Source organism: Bos taurus, chromosome 4, assembly GCF_002263795.3.
Source record: "Bos taurus isolate L1 Dominette 01449 registration number 42190680 breed Hereford chromosome 4, ARS-UCD2.0, whole genome shotgun sequence".
Classification (NCBI taxonomy): domain Eukaryota; kingdom Metazoa; phylum Chordata; class Mammalia; order Artiodactyla; family Bovidae; genus Bos; species Bos taurus.
This window is the reverse complement of record NC_037331.1, coordinates 15876522-15901398: the sequence shown is the minus strand read 5'-3', so window position 1 is coordinate 15901398 and position 24877 is coordinate 15876522. Positions and strand designations below refer to the sequence as shown.

The 24877-nt window shown below is 38.3% G+C and overlaps 1 protein-coding gene across 1 annotated transcript in view; it reads right to left on the bottom strand.

Moving 5' to 3' along the window:
- UMAD1 (UBAP1-MVB12-associated (UMA) domain containing 1) overlaps positions 1-24877 on the bottom strand; it is a 295880-nt gene that overhangs the window by 90161 nt on the left and 180842 nt on the right. Inside the window, exon 4 of the mRNA XM_002686687.6 lies at positions 24718-24791. Within this exon, the coding sequence (XP_002686733.3) occupies positions 24718-24791 (74 nt within the window). The remainder of the gene's footprint in view (positions 1-24717; positions 24792-24877) is intronic.

Sequence of the window (24877 nt, the reverse complement as noted above, 5' to 3'; positions counted from 1 at the left end):
GATGATATGGACCAATGGACTTCTAGTCATAATTTCCCCTGATACAGTCAGTGATTCCTGAGGAATGAGGATTTGTACCACTGGCTGTGCAAGTGCTGAGGAGGAGGGCGCCTAGAAGGCTGGGCTTCGGGTTCAGGGGGGCTTCATGGGCAAGAAGACAGGCAGAGCAAAGGGCAGGGCAAGTCAAGGGCCATCTCCTTTCTTTTCTGGATCTAAGCCTTCAGGGGCAGCCCCTCAGCTCCCACCTGTGCGAGCATGTGTGTACACACAGGTCAGCATGAGTGGAGTCCCTGGGGAGTGCTGGCTGCCTCGAGCTCAGAACCAGGGGCTCTGGGACGGCTCAGGCAGAGCTGCAGCCCCAACTGTGACTTACTGACAGTGACTCGGTGCCTAAGTGTTTGAACTGAGTCAATCTTTATTCAAGTTGGAGCCACATATCAGCTAAGTGACCCGCACAAGACATTTCACTTTAAGTGTCAGTTTTCTCAACTGTAAAAACAGGGAGAATTAAATGATATATACTGCTTAGCACAGCACCTAAGCATAGGAGAAGAGCCAAGAAATAAAAGCTTTTACCATTAGGACTGAATGTGAATCTAGACCACCAGAGCCACAGGCAGCAGTCTTCTAATCTCATCCATCCGTTTAATCAAACAGCAACTATCAAAACCCCCTACGCTTCTTAAAACACTAGGTTAAAAATTCTAGTGTAGAATTCAGTGAAAATATTTTGAATTTGATAAAGGGTTTTCAAAAGTAGTTTCCCAAAAAGATGGCAGTGGTGGATGCCAAAGAAACACTTTTTTTATTCCACCACTTTCAGAACATTATTCAATAATCTGACACATTCAAAAGAAGAGGACAACAGCAGAAATGGTCACACAGCTTCCTGAAACGAACGTTTGTCAGAAAAGTCATCTATACCATTTTGCTTCAAAACTAGTTCTATGTATCTTATATACTTATTTAAATATTTTTAATTTAAATACTAATTTATAGTTTAAAAATTGACCTATGTTTTTAACTCGATACATATATTTGAAGAGAAAATTTCACACCAGTATCATAAATGTAAAACCAACTTTCCTTGTCAGCTAAAAGATAACTTAAGAAAATGGTGATATTAATGTTTTGCGATCAGTGAGCAGTGAAGGGATATTTGGCTCAATGGATTTGGTGTTTCAGACAGACTGGAGGTTCTACATCCAGTAAGATAATTGGCTTTTAGTTGCTAAATCTGGTTTTTAGTGTTACTGTGAGCAAGCAGGAAAAACTTCAGTCCACACATATATCAAGTTCTGATCACAGAACATTGCATTTTCCCTCTGAAAAACTTAATCTGATTTGGACTTTTCTACTTCATTATGGATTTTAAAATTTTAGTATCACCCTTTCCTTACATTACCTTTTAGTTGGCAAGGAAAGCTGGTTTGACATTTATGATACTAGCATGAAATTTTCTCTTTAAATACATATATATATTGAGTTAAAACTTGCATCAATTTAAAATACTAAAAATATTTTAATAACTATATAAAATATATTAATGTAAGTGCCCTAAAAACAACAGGTGGTACAGGTTGGGGGTGGGCAGGTGCTGTCTCCACCATTCTTGTTGGCCTGTCCCATTCTGTTCATCTCCCACTTTTTGCAGAAGGTCCTCCTTGGTCCCTGCAGCCATGGTCACGACTCTCTGAAATGTGAACGTCTCTAGAATTTAGTCTCTATTATATGATTTCATCTTTACCATATGATTAGTACATAATCATATGCTCTAATACAGCATTATTTAAATTTTCACGTGTCTGTGTCCTAGACTATTAGACTGATAAACGACTTGTGAGCAAAAAGAATTCATTCATCTCTGTAGCACTGAGTAAACAGGGGGCATGCTGATAAATACTTCCTGAATAGTCTTATAATTCCTTATGTTTATATTTAAGTAACTGTACTTCAAAGGCAATTCTATTATAATATTAACTAAAATAAACCAATTTTTAGTTCTATGTACCTATCTGAATGATCCCTTAAAGGCAAAACCTAACAGATTATTTGCCCTAATCTGGACCAGTGTAAGATTACTAGTTACATATCTTTCTTCCTTAGTTACAGATAATATATCATGGCAATGTGCCTAGCTCCCAACATTTCCCCACCATTCCTGCTGGTAGAGATGGTCAATGAGATGGCTGTTGGATGAGGCTTTTGGAAAAGCCATTTAAAAGGAGCTTGCATTTGCTTCAATCCCCTCCTTCTGTGGCTGGAGATGCATGGCCATACTATAATCAAGAGGCAACCTGGGTTATGGAAGCCACATACTAAAGGTGGTAGAGTAGAAAGAGAGTCTAGGAGACTGACAGTGTGGTGTAGTTGTTATACTGGCTCTCAATTGCCTAATTTAGGACATTCTCCGATGAAGAAAAATATACACCTAATTTGTTTAAGCCACAGAGTCTCCTTTGCTGGCAATCAAATGCAATTTCTGATTCATGCATATGTAGAATCATTACAGACAGCCCTGGGTAATACTATCTCGTGGTGGGTGGGTGGTTTAGTCGCTAAGCTGTGTCCAACTCTTGTGACCTCACAGTTTGTAACCTGCCAGCTCCTCTCCTCTATCCATGGGATTTTCCAGGCAAGAATACTGGAGTGGGATGGCATGTCCTTCTCCAGGAGATCTTCCCGACCCACGGATCAAACCCGTGTCTCCTGCCTTGCAGGTGGACTCTTTTACCACTGAGTCACCAGGGAAGTCCCTATACTATCTGACGGGTGATTAAAAGTTCTCCTGCTTTCTCAAAAACACCTTTTCCTTGGTACTATAAAGTACAGATTTCCAATAAAGTATATCATGTCAGTGTTATTCATTCTTTGGTGTTAGGAGTTGAAAGCATCTGTTAAAATGAAAATATTGTCGGAGAAGAGTTACACTTTGGGTTATCAATATAACTGAATATCTCATTGTGAATTAATTTATGAATTAACTTTCATGATTTGGTAGGCCCTGAGGGGATGGAACACAAGATAGGTGAATTTTCCTATAGGGAGACCAGTCAAGAAAGGACCAACATCCGGCTACTACATCTCTTCTTCCCTCTCCTGGCCCCTGGAGCCATCCTCATCCTCTGACTGCAGTTGCACACCAAAGACATGGACAGGCATTGTGGGGGGGTGGGGGCGGGTACAAAAAATGAGAGATACAGGACCTAATGGGAAAGGGTCCCAAAAGCAAGCTCACGTTTACTACACAAGGCTGCCGATAACCTCCCCTTTCTATGGGAGTACTTTATTTATATCAAAATTCCATAGCTAGTAAATAGCATTGGTAGATTAGCTATTCATTTGAAAATTAAGAACTGCTCTTCTTTTCACCCTCTGGTTATGGTTGCCAGAGTAAATATAGGTGATTTTTTAAAAAGTCTAAGTATGATACAAATATTACATAGCACAATTCCCTTTCCCAGAGGATCTTTCCGACCCAGAGACTGAACCTGGGTCTCCTGCACTGCAGGTGGATTCTTTATACAGTCTGAGCCCCCAGGGAAATACATAGGACAAACTTATACTGAAAATTCTGTTGTTTATCTGAAATTCAAATTTATCTCAGCATTCAGTATTGTTATTTGCAGTTCTGGTTATGGTAGTACTTTAAGGGGAGAAAGATGGCTCAGTTATGGTCTATGCATCTTAGTTGTGGCATTCTGGTTCTTTTATGCAATAGGAATAGCTATATGTAAGGGAATTCTGAAACACAACAATATAAAAACGTGAGCATGAATGGCCAACAACTTACAAACACCTTACCAACAATACTGGCAATCTCATCTTGGTTGTTTAAAACAGCAAAGGAGGAGGACTTCTAACTAATGAAATAGTACATTACCATTTTTAAAGAGAGAATAAGTAATATTCACCGACATAAATATTACAACTTCAAAGACAAGTGTGTCTAAAAAGCAAACCCACAAGAATACAGAGGCATAAAAACTTTTCAAGAGATAACATTGAGGGGAAAAAAAAAGTATGTTAACAAAGCATACTTTCATGATAAATGACAGAAAAGAGATCCACCCCCGAAAAAGTTTTTCATGTTCAGGGAGGTCTTACTAATATGTCCTCAATTGACTGCCAGAAAAAGAGAGTGACAGGGCCATCTTTGGAATCCAGGGCAAGGTAGAGAAGCCCTAAATGCCCAAACTGGGAATCTTGGAGCACTGCACTCAGGCATTGTGGTTTTTCTTTTTTTTTTCCGATGCACTCTAAGCTCACTTTTATTACTTCCAGACCTCCTTCCTCATTAAGGCACAGATATAAAAACTGGGAGCTACTTATAGAGTAGATACCAAATAGTCTGTCTGCTGGTGAGATACAGACCGCCACCTTGCATGCAGAACAGCTGGAGGAAAAAAGAGCCCTTATTCATCAAATTTAAAAAGCACTCTCTCATTTCATGCTAATTGTATGGCCTTTTGCATGATATACAAAAGATGGCCTAAGATGAAAGGAATTGAAAAGAAACTACCAGTCTCAGAGGTTTTTTGGGGGAACAAGATTAACTTATTACTTTTTGAGAGAAAGTAAATGACTGAGTAATTTAAGTATTACATTTATTTTCACAGAATGACCTTTACAGGTTTTATTATTATCAACATCTATCCAACTGCCGCTTCCTGCCTAACATAATGTGACTTCACTCTACTAATCTCAATGCTCCCAAACACTTTAGGTTAGTATCAAACAGTTCATAAATTAGAGAATTTAAAATAAAATGCATACAGATTTTTTATGATTTTTTTTTTTGCACAAAGGAAAAAGGCTGATTATTCATAAATGTTTGCTTCCCAGATCCTGCAACATGTAGGTTCTGCTTCAACTGGTTTCTTACAAAAGAGTGATCACAAAATCTCATCTGTTTTATCAATATTTTTGATCAATAATAACATGATAATAAGTGACAATATTATTCAAAGGCTGTAAATAAGATGATGAGGTGTGATGATTTATGACATATAGTAAATTACGGTATAAGGTGATAATATGAACTGGGTCTTTGAAAACCTGCATGAATTTAGATCTATGTTACTATAAATATCAGTCCGTTAGGAAAAATCATGTAAAAGTCACCAGGGGAAAAGGTGTAAAGCAGAGAAACAGTAGGTGCAGTTCATTCATTTGGACACAAAGCAGCACTTATTCCTTCTAGAACTATCTACCAATTGGTATCAGTCAACTGAACCAGGGTTGGCAACTGCAAAGAACAGTGGCTTCAATGTGCAGCCCTTGAAAAAAGCAAACGAAATGATCAGGGTTCCCAGACTTCCAAAAGCACTGACTATTCAAGAGGTTGAAAACTGAGCTAAACATACTAATAATTAATATTTACTACACAGACTAAGACTTTTTTAGCCTATTAGACTGGCAGTGTCCAGTAAAACTATAAAGCAAACCACATTTGTATTCTAAACTTTTCTAGTAGCCACAGTAAGAAAGTTAAAAGAAACAGGTGAAATTCCTTTTAATACTTTTCCCCCCCAATGCAATATATCCAGAATGTTATCATGGGAACATGAAATCCACATAAAATATCATTGAAATATTTAACAATCTTTCCTTCATATCATGTTTCTGAAACCCAGTCTGTATTTTACACTTACAGCGCATCTCAGACTACGAGTCACATTTCAAGTGCTCAACAGCTACATGTGCTAAGTAGAGACCACGTATGGCAGCGCAGTTAAAATTTCACAACTTTGGGGGGGGAAAGGCCGTGTTCTTAATTACTACCTAATGTTTTCCTGCAAGTCAAATCTCTAGCTACTAGTGAGCTTACTTATCCTTTGTGTTAATGAACACAGTAAAAACACAAAAAAGCTATACCACTAGAAACAGGGATTGTAGTCTAAGAGGCTATGCTTAATTTTTATTAAAAACAAGTATTTCTTAAACTACTCGCTTTCTCTGGCCACATTTCTATTTCTGCCACAAACTTGAGGAGTCTGGTTTTTCTCTGAGGATCAGCCACATCACCAAAGATGAAGTGAGATTTTGCCATCTTTACATTTGCCGCTTGAATAGTGCTCCAAAAAGGTAAATTATATAATTCCTAACTGGTTTATGACTAATTGTTAAGAACCATGGAGTTTCCTCATGAAAAGAGTTCCAAAAAATCAAGAAAAGAAAAACTGAAAACAAATAAGTACTAAAATCCACTAAATTGCAGACTAACAAGCATTTCAGTTCTTGTGAAACTACAAAGGACCGCTTAAGGGCTTGCATGCAAAACTGAAACTCAGCAAGCCATTTTCAAGAGCTGAGTCAGGGTTGATCGTTAGTAGAAAAATAAGCGACAGAGAGGTACCAGTATTTAGTCCTCAAAAATGAATATTCAAGATGTAACATAATTAATATCTTTTTTTTTAAACAATGAATGACAGTTTATACTTTTCTTCTTTCACTTTTTTAAACTGATTTACTTTTTACTGAAGGATAATTGCTTTACAGAATTTTGCTGTTTTCTGTCAAACCTCAACATGAATCAGCCATAGGTATACATGTATCCCGTCCCTTTTCAAACTCTCTCCCATCTCCCTCTAGCTTGATACAGAGCTCCTGTTTGAGTTTCTTAAGCCATACAACCCTCTAGGTTGATACAGAGCCCCTGAGTTTCCTGAGCCATACAGCAAATTCCCGTTGGCTATCTATTTTACATATTACTCTTTCCATACATCTTACCTCTCCTCCCCTCTCCCCATGTCCATAAGTCTATTCTCTGGTTCTCCACTGCTGCCCTGTAAGTAAATTCTTCAGTACCATTTTACCAGATTCCATATATATATGTGTTAGAATACTGTATTTATCTTTCTCTTTCTGACTCACTTCACTCTGTACAACAGATTCAGGGTTCATCCACCTCATTAAAACTGACTCATATGTGTTCCTTTTTATGGCTGAGTAATAAATATTTCATTGTGTATATATACCACAACTTCTTTATCCATTCATCTGTTGATAGACTTATCTGTTGATAGACTTACCTGTTGATAGACATTGAGGTTGCTTCCATGTTCTAACTATTATAAATAGTGCTGCAATGAACAATGGGATACATGTGTCTCTTTCAATTTTGGTTTCCTCAGGGTATATGCCTAGGAGTGGGGTTGCTGGGTCATATGGTGGTTTTATTCCTAGGTTTTTAAGGACTCTCCATACCGTTCTCCATAGTGGCCACATCAATTTACATTCCCACTAACAGTGCAAAAGTGTTCCCTTTTCTCCATACCCTCTCCGGCATTTACCGTTTGTAGACTTTTTGATGAGGGCCATTCTGACTGGTGTGAGGTGATAGCTCATTGTGGTTTTGATATACATTTCTCTACTAATGAGCAATGTGGAGCATCTTGTCATGTGTTTGTTAGCCATCTGTATGTTTTCTTTGGAGAAATGTCTGTTTAGGTCTTTTGCCCACTTTTTGATTGGGTTGTTTGTTTTTCTGGTGTTGAATTTTATGAGCTGCTTGTATATTTTGTAAAAATTAATCCTTTGTCAGTTGTTTCACTTGCTATTATTTTCTCCCATTCTGAGGGTTGTCTTATCACTGTACTCACAGTTTCCTTTGCTGTGCAAAAGCTTTTAAGTTTAATCAGGTACACTTCTTTACTTTTGTTTTTATTTCTGTTACTCTAGGAGGTGGGTCATAGGGGATCTTGCTTTGATTTATGTCATCGAGTGTTCTGCCTGTGTTTTCCTCTAAGAATTTTATAGTTTCTGGTCTTGCATTTAGGTCTTTAATCCATTTTGAGTTTATCTTTGTGTATGGTGTTAGGAAGTGTTCTAATTTCATTCTTTTACATGAAGCTGTCCAGTTTTTCCCAGCACCATTTATTGAAGAGGCTGTCTTTGCCCCATTATATATTCTTGACTCCTCTGTCAAAAATAAGGTGCCCATAGGTGTATGGGTTTATTTCTGGGCTTTCTATCTTGTTCCATTGGTCGATATTTCTGTTTTTGTGCCAGTACCATACTGTCTTGATGACTGTAGTTTTGTAGTATAACCTGAAGTCAGGAAGCTTGATTCCTCCAGCTCCATTCTTCTTTCTCAAGACTGCTCTGACTATTCGGGGTCTTTTGTGTTTCCACATGAATTGTGAAATTTTTTGTTCTAGCTCTGTGAAAAATGTCATTGGTAATTTGATAGGGATCACATTGAATTTGTAGATGGCATTTGGTAGTATAGTCATTTTCACAGTATTGATTCGCCCTACCCAGGAACATGGAATATCTCTCCATTTGTTTATGTCATCTTTGATTTCTTTCACTAGTGTCTTATAATTTTCTGTGTACAGTTCTTTTGCCTCCTTAGGCAAGCATATTCCTAGATATTTAAATCTTTTTGTTGTAATGGTGAATGGTATTGATTCCTTAATTGCTCCTTATTTTTCATTGTTAGTATATATAAAAGCAAGTGATTTCTGTGTATTGATTTTATATCCTACAACTTTGTTAAATTCGCTGATTAACTCTAGTAATTTTCTAATACTATCTTTAGGGTTTTCTATGTATGGTATCATGTCATCTGCAAACAGTGAGAGCATTACTTCTTCTTTCCTGATCTGGATTCCTTTTCTTTCTTTTTCTTCTCTGACTGCTGTGGCTAGGACTTCCAGAACTCTGTTTAATAACAGTAGCAAAAGTGGACACCCTTGTCTTTTTCCTGATCTTAAGGGGAATGCTTTCAGCTTTTTACCATTCAGAAAGATGTTTGCTGTAGGCTTATCATATACGGCCTTTGCTATGTTGAGGTAGATTCCTTCTATGTCCATTTTTTGAAGAGTTTTAATCATAAATAGGTGCTGAATTTTGTCAAAGGCTTTTTCTGCATCTATTGAGATGATCATATGGTTTTTATCTTTCAATTTGTTAATGTGTATCACACTGATTGATTTCCGTATACTGAAGAATCCTTGTATCCCTGTAATAAACCCAACTTAATCATGGTGTCTGAGCTTTTTGATGTGTTGCTGGATTCTGTCTTCTTTCACATTTACTGTTAGGAAATTTTAAGATTGGGTTTTGACTTGACTAATAGTTATAGGCAATGTATTAGAAACCAGAAAGTTACTGGAATTATATATGTTATAACCAACTCCAAATATTCCGGAGATAGAACCAAAATATTCCTCTTAGTCACTTACAGTGCGATTAGGTAAGATATGTCAGAAAAACTAAGCCTTCTCATATGTTGCTCTTACCCACAGTTCATCCATAATTTAGCCTATATTTCTCATATCTTCTTCAGATTTCACATTCTCCTATAGCTCTTTCTTTATTAATAAAACTCCTTAATACTTAACTTGATTAAGGAAAGCCATAAGTAGTATGGCTAACTGATTCATTTGGTTATTTGATAGTTAGCTCTATGATGCCCTGAAATTTGCTTGAGGGAAGACTGCCTCTGAGAGACAGAATTATAGCTTCTAATCCTGGAGTTCAACTATGGCCTACCATCTTGCATAATCTTGCAATGATGAGCTTTTAGGTGTGTAACACAAATTTTTTTTAACCACAAATCTTCCACAAAATAATATCTCCAACATTTTTAGACATGTTTAACAGCGTCTTGCTCCAAATAAATGTTTAAGAAATATTTAAACAAATAAATAGTTCAAAATGAACTTGGATAAGAAACCAGGGAATTATCTATTAACCAGGATAACCAGGTTTTAGTTAGACAATGATAAAAATGAAGTTACTCACAGGATCTTTTGAGGACTAAAGAATGTTATACCAGAAGCTGAGTCCATTTTTCTCTCACAGCAAAACCACAACTATTGAAGTTGAAACCAAGAATCTGATTTTGGGTCTCAATGTCAATAGGCATGAGGCAGAACTTTAAAACAATAAGTGACACCCTTGGAGATTTATCCAATTACCAATGGTGCACCTCTTTCTGTTTGATTCAATGGCCCTTTTGCACAAGTGTGAGTTTGGAAGGTCTTCATTGGTCTGGTGTGCAAATGTGGAAATTCTCTTTCACTGACTTTGGACTTGGACATTCACCCCAGTGCAGGCTTCCCAGGCACTGGTTAATTGAAATGCTACTGCCACTGCTAATTTCCTTCCTTCCACAACTATTTATTTGACACTTATTATTTGTAAGTATTGTTTTTAGGCATTAGAGAACAACGGACTGGGTTCAAAATTGGGAAAGGAGTATGTATGTCAAGGCTGTATATTGTCACCCTACTTATTTAACTCATATACATCATGTGAAATGCTGGTCTGGATGACTCACAAGCTGGAATCAAGATTGCCTGAGGAAATAACAACCTCAGATATGCGATGATACTACTCTAACACGAAGAAGAACTAGAGCTTCTTGATGAGGGTTAAAGAGAAGAGTGAAAAGCTGGTTTAAAATTCATCATTCAAAAAACTAAGATCATGGCATCTGATCCCATCACTTCATGGCAAGTAGATGGGGAAGAAGTGCAAACAGTGACAGGTTTTCTTCTTTTGGGCTCCAAAATCACTGAGAATGGTGACTTCAGCCATGCAATTAAAAGACACTTGCTCCTTGGAAGAAAAGCTATGACAAAAATAGGAAGCATATTAAAAAGTAGACATCCTTTGCCGACAAAGGTCTGTCTAGTCAAAGCTATGGTTTTTCCAGTAGTCCCACATATGGATATGAAAGCTGGACCATAAAGAAGACTGAGTGCCAAAGAATTAATGCTTTCAAACTGCGGTGCTGGAGAAGACTCTTGAGAGTCCCTTGGACTGCAAGGAAATCAAACCAGTCAATCCTAAAGGAAATCAACCCTGAATATGCATTGGAGGGACCGATGCTGAAGGTGAAGCTCCAATTCTTCGGCCACCTGATGCAAAAAGCCAACTCACTGGAAAAGACTCTGATGCTGGGAAAGATTGAAGGCAGGAAGAAAAAGGGGATGACAGAGGATGAGATGATTGGATGGCATCACCGACTCAAGGACATGAGTTTGAGCAAACCCTGGGAGACAGTAAAGGACAGGGAAGTCTGGTGTGCTGCAGTCCATGGGGTTGCAAAGAGTTGGACACGACTGAGTGACTGAATAACAACAGCAATAATAAATAAGACAGAGAAGATCGCAGCTTTTAACAATCTCAGATTCTTTCAGTTACTATTTGCAACTTGTCAGATATAGCACAATGTAAGGAATTTTTGAATGTTAACAGTATTTGATATATAATATTACAAACTGGGAATTAAAATTTTAAGGACTAGCAATAATACTCATGGTTTGAAGAAAAATTTCAGATGCTTATCACTTACTCATTTTGCCAACTTCTTAATTCTTGTGCAAGAAGGTCCTGTACTATTTTAAATGGCTAAAGAAGGCAACATACATACCAAAAACCACTTAAGAGTCACTATAAAATTTAAAAAAAAAAAAGAGTCACTATTTTAAAATTTTTTAAAAATCATTTTAAAAGTACCATTTAAAATGTGCCTTCAGTCAGGAATGGATGCTGAAACAGCCAATACAAAGGAGAAACATCCCAAACACAACTGAGTTTTGGGGAAAGACATTAAAACATAACAGAACTAAGATCCTCTTCAGGATCTGGGAATCAGAAGCACTGCTGAGCTGGCCTAATGGGACTGATTAAGACAACCTGAAAAAGGAACAGAAACTATGGCAGAACCTGATGTAAATAATACAGTTTGGAGAGATGGAATACTTTTACATATATACTCCCATTAGTCCAGCATTGAAAAAATAAGGACTTTGTCCAAAGTTAGGCTGTTCCAGTCCTCAGGTAATAAGGTGAACAAGATATTCTGCCTTTGGTCTAATCCAAGCACTCATTCCTGCAAGCAACTAACATTATACGTTTACTGAGTACCTGACACATGCCGTGCACGATGCCCTGACACATGCCATGCACAATGCCAGGCACAGAGAATGCAATACAGAATCAGCCAGGATCCCCCAGTCAAGACGCTTCTGGTCACGATACAGGGAGCCAGAACACTGGCATGGACGGTGCTGAGGGAGCAGAAGAGAGGTCTTTATGCTGCCTAAGAAGAAGAGGGTGACAGAGGATGGGATGGCTGGATGCATCACCAATGCAATGCACGTGAACTTGGGCAAACTCTGGGAGATAGTGCGGGACATGGAGGCTTGCATGCTGCACTCTATGGGGTTGTGAAGAATCAGACACGAGTTGGTGACTGAAAGGGAGACGAAGTTGGCACCCAAGAGGCCAAATATTTGAGCAGGCGTTTGAAGGGTGAATGGCAACACTCAAACTGTTCAAAAGCGGGAAGGGATAAAGAAAGCATTCCAGAGTCCCGCTGCTGTCCACCCAAAACTATCACAGCACTGTTAATCAGCTATAATCCAAAATAAAAAGTTGAAACGATTTTTTAAAAATGGAAAGAAAGCACTCCAGGAAAAAAGAGAATTGCACATATAAACTCCAGGAGAAAGGAAGATGTTCACAGCATGGTCAGAAACTCTGTGTAGTGACACAGGACAGACCTGGAGGTTTACACACGTGGCAGGGCCAGATCATGGAGAGACATGCACACCAGACAAAAGTTACTGGATTTTATCCTGCAAGAAGCGAAGAGCCCCAGATGTGATCAAATAAGGCAAGTACATGCTCAGATCTGTGGTGAATGGGCTGAATGAACGTAAGACTAGGGCATAGAAGGCTCTTTCAGAAACTGCAATAGTCCACATGAGTGGACCGCTCACAGGACTGCTGCGGGTGGAGTGGGGAGAGAGAGGACAGGACAGATAAGTGAGGCAAAAACACAGTGACCTGGTGATCAGCTGGGTTGAGCATGGGTAAGAGGGAAGAAAGCAAAGATGATACCCTGGCTTCTGACTTGAGAAGGTATCCGTCTTCAAGCCAAGCCTTCTGTCAGCTTTTAAATTTGGATTCTGACCTCTTGATATTGGTCACTGCTGCTCTGCCTCATTCTCTGTCCTGAAGAATGTGCTCCTGACTCCAGAGGCAGAAATCCAGAGATGGCCACCAGCCCCTCTGAGAGGGAAGCGCCACCGCCTGTTCCTCCCCGCCTGGTCTGGACAACCTTCAGCAGAGATCCTTTTTATGGTGCTCATTTTAATTCTGTTCACAAATGATTAGGTCAAAATATAGTTACTATGGGCCCCAGGAGTATAAGGCACTACAGAAAATAAGAGCAACGTGCAATAACAGTTTCTCCCGAGTTACACAGGAAAGCAATACAGTGCACGGCAAAGGTTTCGTGGTCACTCAGGTGCAAGTCTGAATTCCAGCTCCATTACTGTTACTGGTGGCATGACTTTGGGAAATTGATGTTCTCGAGCCTTGGTTACTTGATCTATAAAATCTAGATAGTACAGTCTATCTCACTGGTTAAAGTTAATGAGGTGATATATGTAAATCTCCTACCAGTACCACTAACTTACTATAGGTTCAAAAAATAATAAGTAAATCCTTATTTTTCCACCCCTCTTTGACTACTCAAAGTCTTTCTGCCTCCAAACAGATCCTATTATCACCAATGGGTGTTTCCCTCTATTTCTCCACGTCTATTGTTGGGAAAATGAAGCTTCTAAAATCGAAGCAGGATGGTATCTGTATCAAAGACTGCCTGCAGCCTATCCAGTATTCATCTTCCCTTTCTTATTACTGGACCCTGATTTTGCTGAGGGTACTAAACAAAAAACACCCCCCAGGGTCCCCTGCCACCAGCGATAGCCTAGTGTGTGACACAACAGAGCCAGCAAAACTCTGTTAGAGACTATTTGGAAAGTTTCTGGACATAGGTATTCTTATTCTCCCTCAGCTATCTTCCTTATCCCAGCTTCCTGGAAGTGAGGTGTGATGGCTGGAGTTGCAGTAGCTATGTTGCAACTATGAGGAAAAGACCAAGACTCATAAGACATCAGCCTGGCCATACTCGAGCTCCTGAAACAATGCTCCCACCACCTTCCACCAGTCTTCTCATCACATGAGAAAAAAAAAGTCCTAAATTGAAGCCACTACCTTCCATGTCTCTGTGACTCTTTTCTGAGCCCAATTCCTAACCGATTCAATCCCTTCAATCCCACTTGGGTGTGAGTGGGAATCATCAACCATGATTTTCTTCCAATTTAAAAAGAAACTCTTATTGAGTATCTGGTATGTCAGATACTGTGTATACAGACACGCTGCAAAGTAAATAGCATCATCATGTTACAGCAAGGCACTTAAAGTTCTGAAAGCCTAGGTACTTTATCAGAGGTACCATAGTGATACGTGGAGAGCCAGGATTGGAGCTCCTTGTCTGTCTGAGGATGAAGTTCACACCCTGGCAGCTACTGATGCTACTGCAGGGCTTCTATGAACCATGGCTCCCAAGACAGTGTCTCTCTAGGTCCTCCTCCTGATACCTCAGATTCCACAGGGAAACCACCTAGAGCATATCTAGAGCATGAAAAACCAGTGTGTGAAGTAGGAGACCTCGGAGTGGTAAACGCGCAAGGCTGAGGGTAGCGTGTGTCTAAGGCACACGGCCTGACTGCAGCTGGACAGAGCTGATCATCTCCAGTCAATAAGGACCTGAAGAAATCATGTTAAACTGGAAATCAGCATATGAGCCTGAGGCATGGCAGAGAGAAAGCAAGGTGCCCAGTGTCACAAACATTCTCAAGTTAAAAAAGCTCATGCTTTCGTCACATGTAATTTTTTAAAAGAAGAGTGAGAGAATTAAAATTGGGAATTGTGTATGTATCTTGCACTTCCCTGGTGTCTCAGACGGTAAAGAATCTGCCTGCAATATGGGGGACCCAGGTTCGATCCCTGGGTCTGGAAGATCCCCTGGAGAAGGGAATGGAAACCCTCTCCAGTATTCTTGCCTGGAAAATTGCATGGACAGAGGAGGCTGGCAGGCTACAGTCCATGGGGCCACATATATTTTATATATATATATATATACACACATACATATACACACATATATATATCTTGTAACTTGTATCTCTTATAACCTATTAAAAAGCACAATTTAAATATATACTTGTTTATATAACTAATACATAAATATACAGATAAATGCATATGTTAACTCTTTCCTCTTTACAATGAACTTGAAGCAGCCAATAGAAGACTCACAATAAATTTAAAAATCATAACCAGGAAAAATACAGGAGCATGAGATAAGAAGAAAATAAAGAAAGCTGATGTATATTCTATACAGTTCTAAATAATTACTAAAACTGAGCTACAAATTTAGGTCTGAGCTACCTCCTGCCAAAGCACAATGGAAAAAAAAAGTGACTAGGTACCAAATTCACAGTGGCCATGAGAAAGAGTATTACCACCTCAGGAGAAACAAAATATTTTCTGTTAGCATAAAAGCAGTAAGAAATCAGAAGATCTGAGTGGGACTTCACACAGGGGCAACTATAGAAGAGAGCAGACAATGTCTCAGTAATTCCTCCATGATAAATGTCACAGTGTATTCCACACAACAGTTTCTCACAGAGTTATTCAATCAAGCTGAAAAACAGCTCGGGGAAGGCAATCTGTGCTGCACTGAAGCAATGAGATAGGAATACACAGCTCTCCAATGGGCCAGCTTGATCTAGTAATAAATCCCGGAATATCTACGTGAACAAAGAGACAGCATGTTCTTCAAATTATTCTCCAACCGAAACCAACTTAAGAAGTAGGATTATGCAACAGTTTACTGATTCTTTTCAGTTCAGAAGTTCTGAGAAAGTGTTCAGGGGCATTTTATTATTATGTAAATTGTACTCAGTCCACTGGCACTGGGCTCTTAGGTATAGGACTTATATGCCAATCTTTTCTCCTTCTCCAAGGACAAAAAGGCACAAAAAGGCACAGAAAATTTGGGTTGCATTTCCCCACAAAAAAATTATGGCCTTTTGCTTTTACATTAGGAGGCTCTAGTCCACACACTTTCTATTACATAACTAGTATTAGAGAAAATTTAGGAATTCAAACCCATAATGATTTCTTAACTAATTTAAAAGGTAATGTGTGAAAGGCAGGTACCTAACAATATGACATTCCAAAAGTGGATATTAAACAGTCCTTGAACAGGTAGAAATTAATACCAGTTATTTAACAAGACAGGATGAACACAGGAGTTCATTTTTTTAAAAACCTGATATACAGTAAGAAATGGGGCCTGTTAGGTCTGGGGAAAAAATGTAAAATCTATGTAAACTTAGCTGAGCTTAGCTAAGGTGTGATTTTTTCCCCTATGTATTCATGTTGGTGCACTCTCATAAGCATATTCACAAGAATCCTCAGTAAGGTACAAAGTGGAATATTCAGAAAATGCCAATTAGGCCAAGTACATACCTGCAGGCCAGTTTTCCACTGCATAGAGTCAGGTGAAATTTATCCTTCTGAAAAAGAATCTCTAGTTGTGTGTGCAGACAACATAAATAGGGCTGTGCTTTAATCTGAACTCCCTATAGAGTGACCAGGTACGACTGTAACCGGAGCCAAAGGAGAAAAAATAAGGACCATTTGTTACTAATTAAAAAAACAGGGGATTAGAAAAAAAGATGGCTCTGGGAAATAGGGAACAGTTGTTCTCCCAACATGGACCTCCCACCCTGCTGATTCTGTGGTGTTTTAAAACTACAAAAGTGAAAACTGGAAAGATGACAACCAAATGACTACCAACAGATACACAGAATAGCCTCTCTGGTTTTGAAAATAATTCCTCAACTGGAGATAGCAAATCTGGTTTTCTCAGCAAAAAGCCAGCATTTCCACATTTCAGTTCCTCCTTCGAAACATACTCAATAAAGACACATATTGGATCTGATGTAGCTCTGTGCAATGCAATTACAGGTTCCGGTTCTTTGGTTCTAATTGCAATCAATTGTGAAGAATCAACAGAGGAGGCAGGCGGTTACAGTTACATAACGTTTAACAAACTAAGACTGCTCAAGTTGAACAAATAGCATTGTGGTCACTTTAAGCTTACCTTAGCTTCATCAAGTGGAGCTACAAAAGCAGCAGGTTAGCAGGTTTCTGGCAAGGAGTAACCGGTGCTGAGCAACAGACTGCGTACATGAGCTGAGACACTGCGTCAAAGTCCCACTGCCGGCTTGCCCACACCATATGTGCATTTTGGATGGAAGCGGGGCACCTCTCACACACCTCACACAGTTTGGCCTTTTCTGGCCAGGATGAATGAACATAATGTTTCAGTGCTTGTTAACCCAACGGAAGCCAGAAAGTATCAGAATTATGACCTCTCTGTTCCAATTTTTTCCAGCAAAACTGAACTAGGACTGAGACGTAGTAACAAAAACAAACAAGTCTGAAGTGATGGAAAAGATCTTCACAAACTCTGAGGAGCACGCCTCAAGCTAATTCATCTTGCCAGTGTTTCGAGCAATCAACAACCCAAGCTAATCTGGCAAATATAAAAGTACAAAGTTTATAGTTTTAAAGACATAATCATGAGGTATTTTAATTGTTCTTTACCAGTGGCCAAATTTATCATTTTCCCAAACACACTCTGCAAGCAAGAACGAGGATCTTGGAAATGGTTTTAGCAGTCTGACAATTTACCTGCAAGGGTAATTCCTTCCTAGTCAGCACAAAAGCCTGATTAATCAATACCTAAAATCTTCATTATGCAGCAGGTTTCCCGCCATCCCCCTTCCTCCACCCTCCAATCAAAGAAGCAGTATAAAGGTTGGCATTTGGTGGCAAAATTCCAGTTCACTTTCCAAAGAGGTAAAGAGCCAGGACTTGTGGGGAGGAAAAGATCTCAGACACTGCATCTAATCCCTCGACTTCATTGACTAAGAATTGAAGTTGAAGAGAAGCTTAGCAACTTGTCCAAGATCAAACACTTGGTGAGCAGAGGAATTCAGTAAAAAATGTACTTTCTACTGTATTATATGGCCCACTAATTCAAGTGAAAACAAAGATTGGAGAGATGCGCGCTACAAAATCTTTTCCCAAAAGGTATCTTGCATAGGAGGATAAACACATCAAAGAATTAAATTTACCATTTAAATGACATAAGCACTGCAGTAATCCAACTGTGCTTCATTTCTCAGTAAATCAAAAATTTGAAATAGTTCTATATAAGGAAAACAAAACACAAAGATCCTTTCACTCATCCTGGATAAAATTATATTCCCAGAAACTGTTATAAAAGGAGAAATTAATATCTTCAAACCAAGAGTCTCAGATTCATAGATACAGAGGAAAAAACAAGGTCTGTAGGTAAATACGTGTTCAGGCCAGTAACCCACAATCTCTAAGAGGGAGGAATATGACTTTATAACCAATACAACGAAATAGACAGTCAAGTAGATCAGCGAGAAAAGTCTGGGCCCTGTGATTACCAATGATAGGTGAAAAATAACCTTTCAGTCACTCACTCTTCTCCTTGCTGGAAAGACCCCTAGGTGAGAGGACAGGTGTTTTGACAAACCGCGATCAGATGTAATGCTCTGTGATCAACTAAGAGATCATAAATAAGCCAAGGTAGGAAAGTGCCTACATATTTCCCAAAGATCATCCTCAGTAGACTGCTCCGTAGCCTCAGCTGCCATCCAAAAAAGTTCTTCTGTTAGGCAAAATCCTCATCATCAAACCTGCTGCTGCTGCTGCTAAGTCGCTTCAGTCGTGTCCGACTCTGTGCAACCCCATAGACGGCAGCCCACAAGGCTCCACCGTCCCTGGGATTCTCCAGGCAAGAACACTGGAGTGGGTTGCCATTTCCTTCTCCAATGCAGGAAAGTGAAAAGTGAAAGTGAAGTCTCTCAGTCGTGTCCGATTCTTAGCGATCCCATGGACTGCAGCCCACCAGGCTTCTCCATCCATGGGATTTTCCAGGCAAGAGTACTAGAGTGGAGTGCCATTGCCTTCTCCGATTTATCTAACATTCCCAAGGCAATTACTCTTAATGTTTTTATGCATTACATAACCTTTTTCTGCACAGTTTAAAATATAATTTTGCACCTCAAATTTTCTAACTGAAATTATGAAACCAAGAGTCTTTATATTTTATTGAACACTAAAAAATATTCCATTAAGTGGACTGCCATCTTTCTGCACACACAACCTCTTGTGGATTTAAGAGTATTTTCTTAGAATCCTAAAAGTGGAATTACTGTCAAAGTATGTTAATGTCTTTATGGTTCTTGATACTTATTGCCAAAATGCTTTCAAAAATGGGTGTAACAATTTAAACTGCCTTCAATAGCGATTTCCATTGTACCTGTATTTGGATTATGAATATCTTGTGAGAATAGTTTCATAATCATCATTATAACCCCCATAATGTAAATTTATGAACTTATTAACATGTATCAATGTTATACTTAAAAAATCTTAAAACCAAAATCGTGATAACCAGGGGATGAATATTTGCTATTCCTGAGAATCACTCAAGTTTCCTTTTTTCTGTAGTACCCAGTCTTAATTTTTTTCTACACAGAATTCAGTCTTTAATAAGATAATCTTATACCCCTTTTTAAGGAATGGTAACCAAAGTCTACATCATACGGAATTTACAAACTTCAAGGATATTTTCATTCATTTTAATGACTATCTAAAAAAAAAAAAGAACAAGAAAATTCATCCCTACAGAATCTGAAGGCCTATAGCTTTGTCAAAAGACATAAAGCAAAATATACAAACACTTTAAAAAAAGAGTGAACATTTCATTAATACATGTCCATTCTATGCCTTTTTCAAAAGATCAACTTTTGTTCCCTAAATTACTGAACTATGAATTTCACATGTAACTCAACAATCCAGAAAAATGCAAGTAAGAAAATACAAAAACTGTGCCCACTGCACTAGACTGAGATGTGTACTTCAAATGACATGAACAAACAGAGTCCCCCAAATCCTTACCTCACTCTCCGGGGATTCTACTATTATGCACTTAACGATCTTAGCAAATGTTTTGTTGTTGTTCTTACTAATCTTACTGTTTTTACAACTGCTATCTATTAAATTCCCTAGTACAAACTGGCTGTACGATTATTTTAGGTCTTCATTAAAAAATCTGTATTAAATATGCGGTAAGCTACTTTGGTTAACAGAAGTTGGGGGAATATTAGTGTCACAGTTTATTATGATAAGCAATTTTTGTGTCTTCTGTCAGTATAACCACAGTGTCTCAGTACCACCAGCTGATAATAATCTTTATAAATCCTACTTTGCAGCTATACCATCTGTTAGTTATTATTTTATATGTGTCTCCATATGCATATGTGAATTAGTTGTCACTCAAGACAAACACACGAACGGAACTGTGGTTTTGTGGGGACTTTTTTATTGGCTTGTTTTGCATTTTGTTATCTTTAGGTTGGTGAACTAAATAAATAAACATATTCCTCAGTCTTGGAGACCAAAACGAAATGCAAATTGCAGTTATAGAAATACAGACTTTCAGTTATAAGTCATGAGGATGTAAGGTATAGCATGGGGAGTACAGGCAATAATATTGGACTAACTTTGTATAGTGGCAGATGGTAACTGGACTTATTGAGCTGATCATTTTGCAATGTGTACAAATGTTGAAGCACTATGTCGTACACATGAAACTAATATACTATTGTATGTCAAATGTACTTCAATAAAATAAAGAGGATAAGAAAAGCAAAGTAAAAAATTATTTTTGTAGTACAAATAAATTTAAGTTCAACAAATGCAATCTAAAAGTATCTGCTAAAACTGTTTAAAATTAATAGTCACCAAAATTGATGCAATTCTATTTAAAAAACTGATATTTCTATATTCACAGCTCTCAGAATATACCTATAGACCAAAAAACAATCAGCAGTAAATCAGTAATATCGTTCTAGTTTTCACAATATGAAACACTTTCCACAACTCAAGATTAGAAAAGAATGACTAATTACTTACTTATATTGTTAATTCCTTGCAGAGGTGAATCATGACAAAAATTCAAAACCAGTTCCCCCATTAATCTGTGGGTTTATCCCCCTGAGCTGTAAATACCCTGGCTCCTACAGCAGCAAAAAACAGGAAGTTGTTGTAATGTCATTACAACTCACCACCAAAATTTACCCAGAGAGGCAGCTACAAAAAAGAGAAGGAGCAGAAGGAGGCAGATAAACTTCCAACTGGATAATTAGTTCCAAATTATCACTTTTTCCTCAAGTACTACAGTCTAATGACTTGATTTTAATCAGCTCAAATACAGGTTTACAGGAGCTTATATGCTACACACGAGAAACATGTGAATTCTGTGAAGAGTTACTAACGGGGATTAACACGCAGGCAAAAGCGCAACCTGGGGAACCACATTTGACAACTAGGTAGTTCACTGCCTCCTTAAGTTACCCTGTTTTAGGGAACGATACTTTAGGATTATATTCGGGGAAAGCCAAAGCACAAACAGTAGTAAATAAAGTCATCAGTAAGAGAAACCTAAAATACTGACAGAGGCGGGGTAAAGAAGAGACAAACATACTCGAGAAAGTATGATTTCCTGGAATGAATGCTGCATTATTTTCAGTTTCATGAAGTAAAAATCCCACATATTATTTAATACAAATAAACATGCTGCTTTTCATAGAATCTTCTGTGCATTAAAATAAGTCCTACTCCAACTCCGTAAAATGTAGCTTATTTGATGCCCAAACCAGATCTCCTTTTTTCAAATATATTTCATCTAGAATTTCCATGATGTCTGTGGGAAAGCTGTACTTGGAGAGGCAACACAGTTTTTGAAGTATACTTGGGCTATAAAGTGTAAGGGAAAATAACACAGACTACTTAACAAAATATTGTAACTGCCATTAAAACTACAGTATAGCATAGGCCAAGTTCCATTCGTTTTTTTTTTTTTTTTTTAATCTGTCATTGAAATCCATGTGTGGAAAGTAGTTTCAATCCATGATTTGCTTCTGTATGTCTAAAATGTTAATGAGGAATTTCATTTCACAGGAATTTGTATTAATATATAAAATTGCATAAATTGTAAAAAAAAATTTTTTTCATAGTTCAAAGCTCACCTAATACTGAAGCCTTTCTTGATTCTCACTAATGATGTTTCTTCCTCCACTGAAATCTCAGTTATCTTTGTAGTTATGGAGTTTAAGAAATGTGTTTATTCCACCTTTTATTATAATGACTTGTGAAGTTGTGTGATGTTCATGAATAGATTGAGAATGTAAGTAAGAATCATGAAGTCTTACATAGCTTTATATCCTCTTTGCCCCAGGTCCAACCAAATTCCTTGAAAATAGTAGTCAATCTACATGTTTATTTGAATTCACTGAAAAATTCATCTGGGGGCACTAAAATCTACCTTCTCCAAAGGGTTCTTAGGAAAACAACGTATATTTTGGTAACTAAGAGTGTTATTTTTAAGCTCTAGGGAACCTATACAAACTGATCAAATATGTTTTCATTATAAACAATATTTCAACATTTGTTGTATAGCCATTAAAAAGGAAAATAATGAGAATCTTTCTTGCTAGCTATAATAGTTACATTTTAATCAGATGTATATCTTTCAAAAACCCAACTGAAATCATAATACTTCATCCTGCTAATGTATTCAATGTCAAAAATAATCTAAATTAATAGATTTATGATAACTCCTAGGGCTTTCCAGGTGGCACCAGTGGTAAAGAATCTACCTGTGAATTCAGAGATGCAAGAGATGTGGGTTTGATCCCTGGGTTGGGAAAATCCTCTGGAGTAGGAAAGGGCAGCCCACTCCAGTATTCTTGCCTGGAGAACCCCATGGACAGAGGCACCTGTGGGCTACAGTCCAAGGGGTAGCAAAGAGTTGGATACAACTGAGCAACTGAGTCCACACAGTGGGTGGTCAGTGGGCTTGAAGTCAAGGAGTGATGTGATCTGATCCAATTTCTGTCTGCTGTGAAGAGAACAGACTTAAGGGGGAAGAATGGAGGCAGAGAGTCCAGGTGAAATTGGTGGCTTAGGATTCTAGCAGTGCCCACACTGAGAAGTGGCTAGAGTCTGGATGTATGCGGAAGGGGAGGAAACAGGACTTAACTGGTGGAAATGCATGTAGAGTGAGGGAAATAAAGGAGCCAGGGGTACCCCAGGGGTATGATTCTAAACCACTCTTCAGAGGGTGATGCTATTTAACACTGATGGGGAAAACTTCAGCAGAGAGAAGCCTCGGGGTGGCAGGGCCAAGGATCAATAGTTCTTCTTTGCTCAAGTAAAGGCCGAACTGTTTAGAAACTTGTAAGTGAAGTAGTTCCAATGAGCTAGTTTCAAATCTCAGAGGATCTATTCTCAAAAGCTTCTTTCCTTCAAAATTAATCTTGGAATTCTTCCTATCAATAAATTGACTTTTAAAAATAATTGAGTTCGGCAGACATTTCCGCTGAATCACATACATACCTAAGCAGTAAAACTGAAGTAATCATGGATGATTTCTAAACCATTTTGGTGGTTCTTTCCTAAAGCTCAAATACATCAACCTTTATTTCCTATCAAAGATGCTACTACCTAAGGTAGAAGGGAGATCTGAAAGGGAGGGGATATATGTATACACATAACTGATTCACTTCACTGTACAACAGAAACTAACTCGATTAACCCCCAATTAAAAAGAAGATGTTACTTATGTTCAGTATTCACTAAATATCTGAGTAAAGAGATCAAGATGCTGCAACACATATACTGCAGATTTTTCTTTGTCCTTGTATCTTTTTTTTCCACCACTATATACTCAGCCGCTTGCACACTGCACTGAACACAGTCATTGCTTAATGAATACCACTTGCATGCATTAATAGAAAAAAACAAATGCCAGTTTTATTGGAAATGTGGCTCTTTTCTTTTTCTACATCAATTTTACTTCCCAAGTAACTGCTTTTAAGTTTCTCTCTTGATTATAAAATATTTACTCACTGTGGAAAATCTAAACCCCAAAACCTTTAAGATGAATATTGCGCTCTACTTATAACTCATGATTGTATTCATTCATTTGACAAATACTTTTGACCTCCTTTTCTGTGCCTGGCTTTGTGGATACAGTGATGAATCAAAGAGGCCAGGTGCCCGGACCTCACTCCCGTTATATGCAACACCCTCTCTACAAAAAGTAGAGGTGTGTCACCACGCAGAACGTTTCAAAATCCATGGATATCTCTTCCACTCCAATAGTTACCATTCTCCCAGTCTTAAAAATGATTCTTTCAGTGATTCAATAAGGTCAGCATGTTTCCACACAGACCATGAAAGGAAGTGAACTACACTCTCAAGTACTCAGAAGCAAATAACTTTCTTACGTGGAAAAAGAATAAAAACTCTAGTCGTTTTTACTGAACAATGTCAAGGCGTGCACTGTGGTGGTGGAAATGCTAATGTAAGGCAGTTCTGAAGAAGTTACTCTCAAACCTTTCTCTATAGGTTCATATATTACCCATTTACTCAAACATATTAGAAAATAATCACTCAACAAAAATAATTCAAATGTTTTAACTTCGGTGTTCTATGCCTCTGTTTCCAACAGGAAGTTTCCACTTCCAGCACTAGGAAAAGCTTAGTACTTGGGAAGTCACTGCCGCCCAACCTGCCTTGATTTCTGGCAGCTCACCTGTTCTCCTGGTACGTCGGCACCTGTCTGCATGGCCAGAATGAAGTGACTGTTTATCCTCAGAGGACTCTATTATCACAGTGACTTGTTTGGATTTACCCCAAAAGGGCTCACTGAGCTTCGCTTACCTCCAAAGGCTGGTTGTCTTCTACGTCTGAGGTTTTGCCTCTTGCTGCCACTCTCTGTTCATGCGCTGTATCTCCTATTAGACAAACAAAAAAAAAACAAAACTTTATCATGCCATTGAGGCCAAACTGTCTACTACTTATTTGAAATATCTTCTGTTAC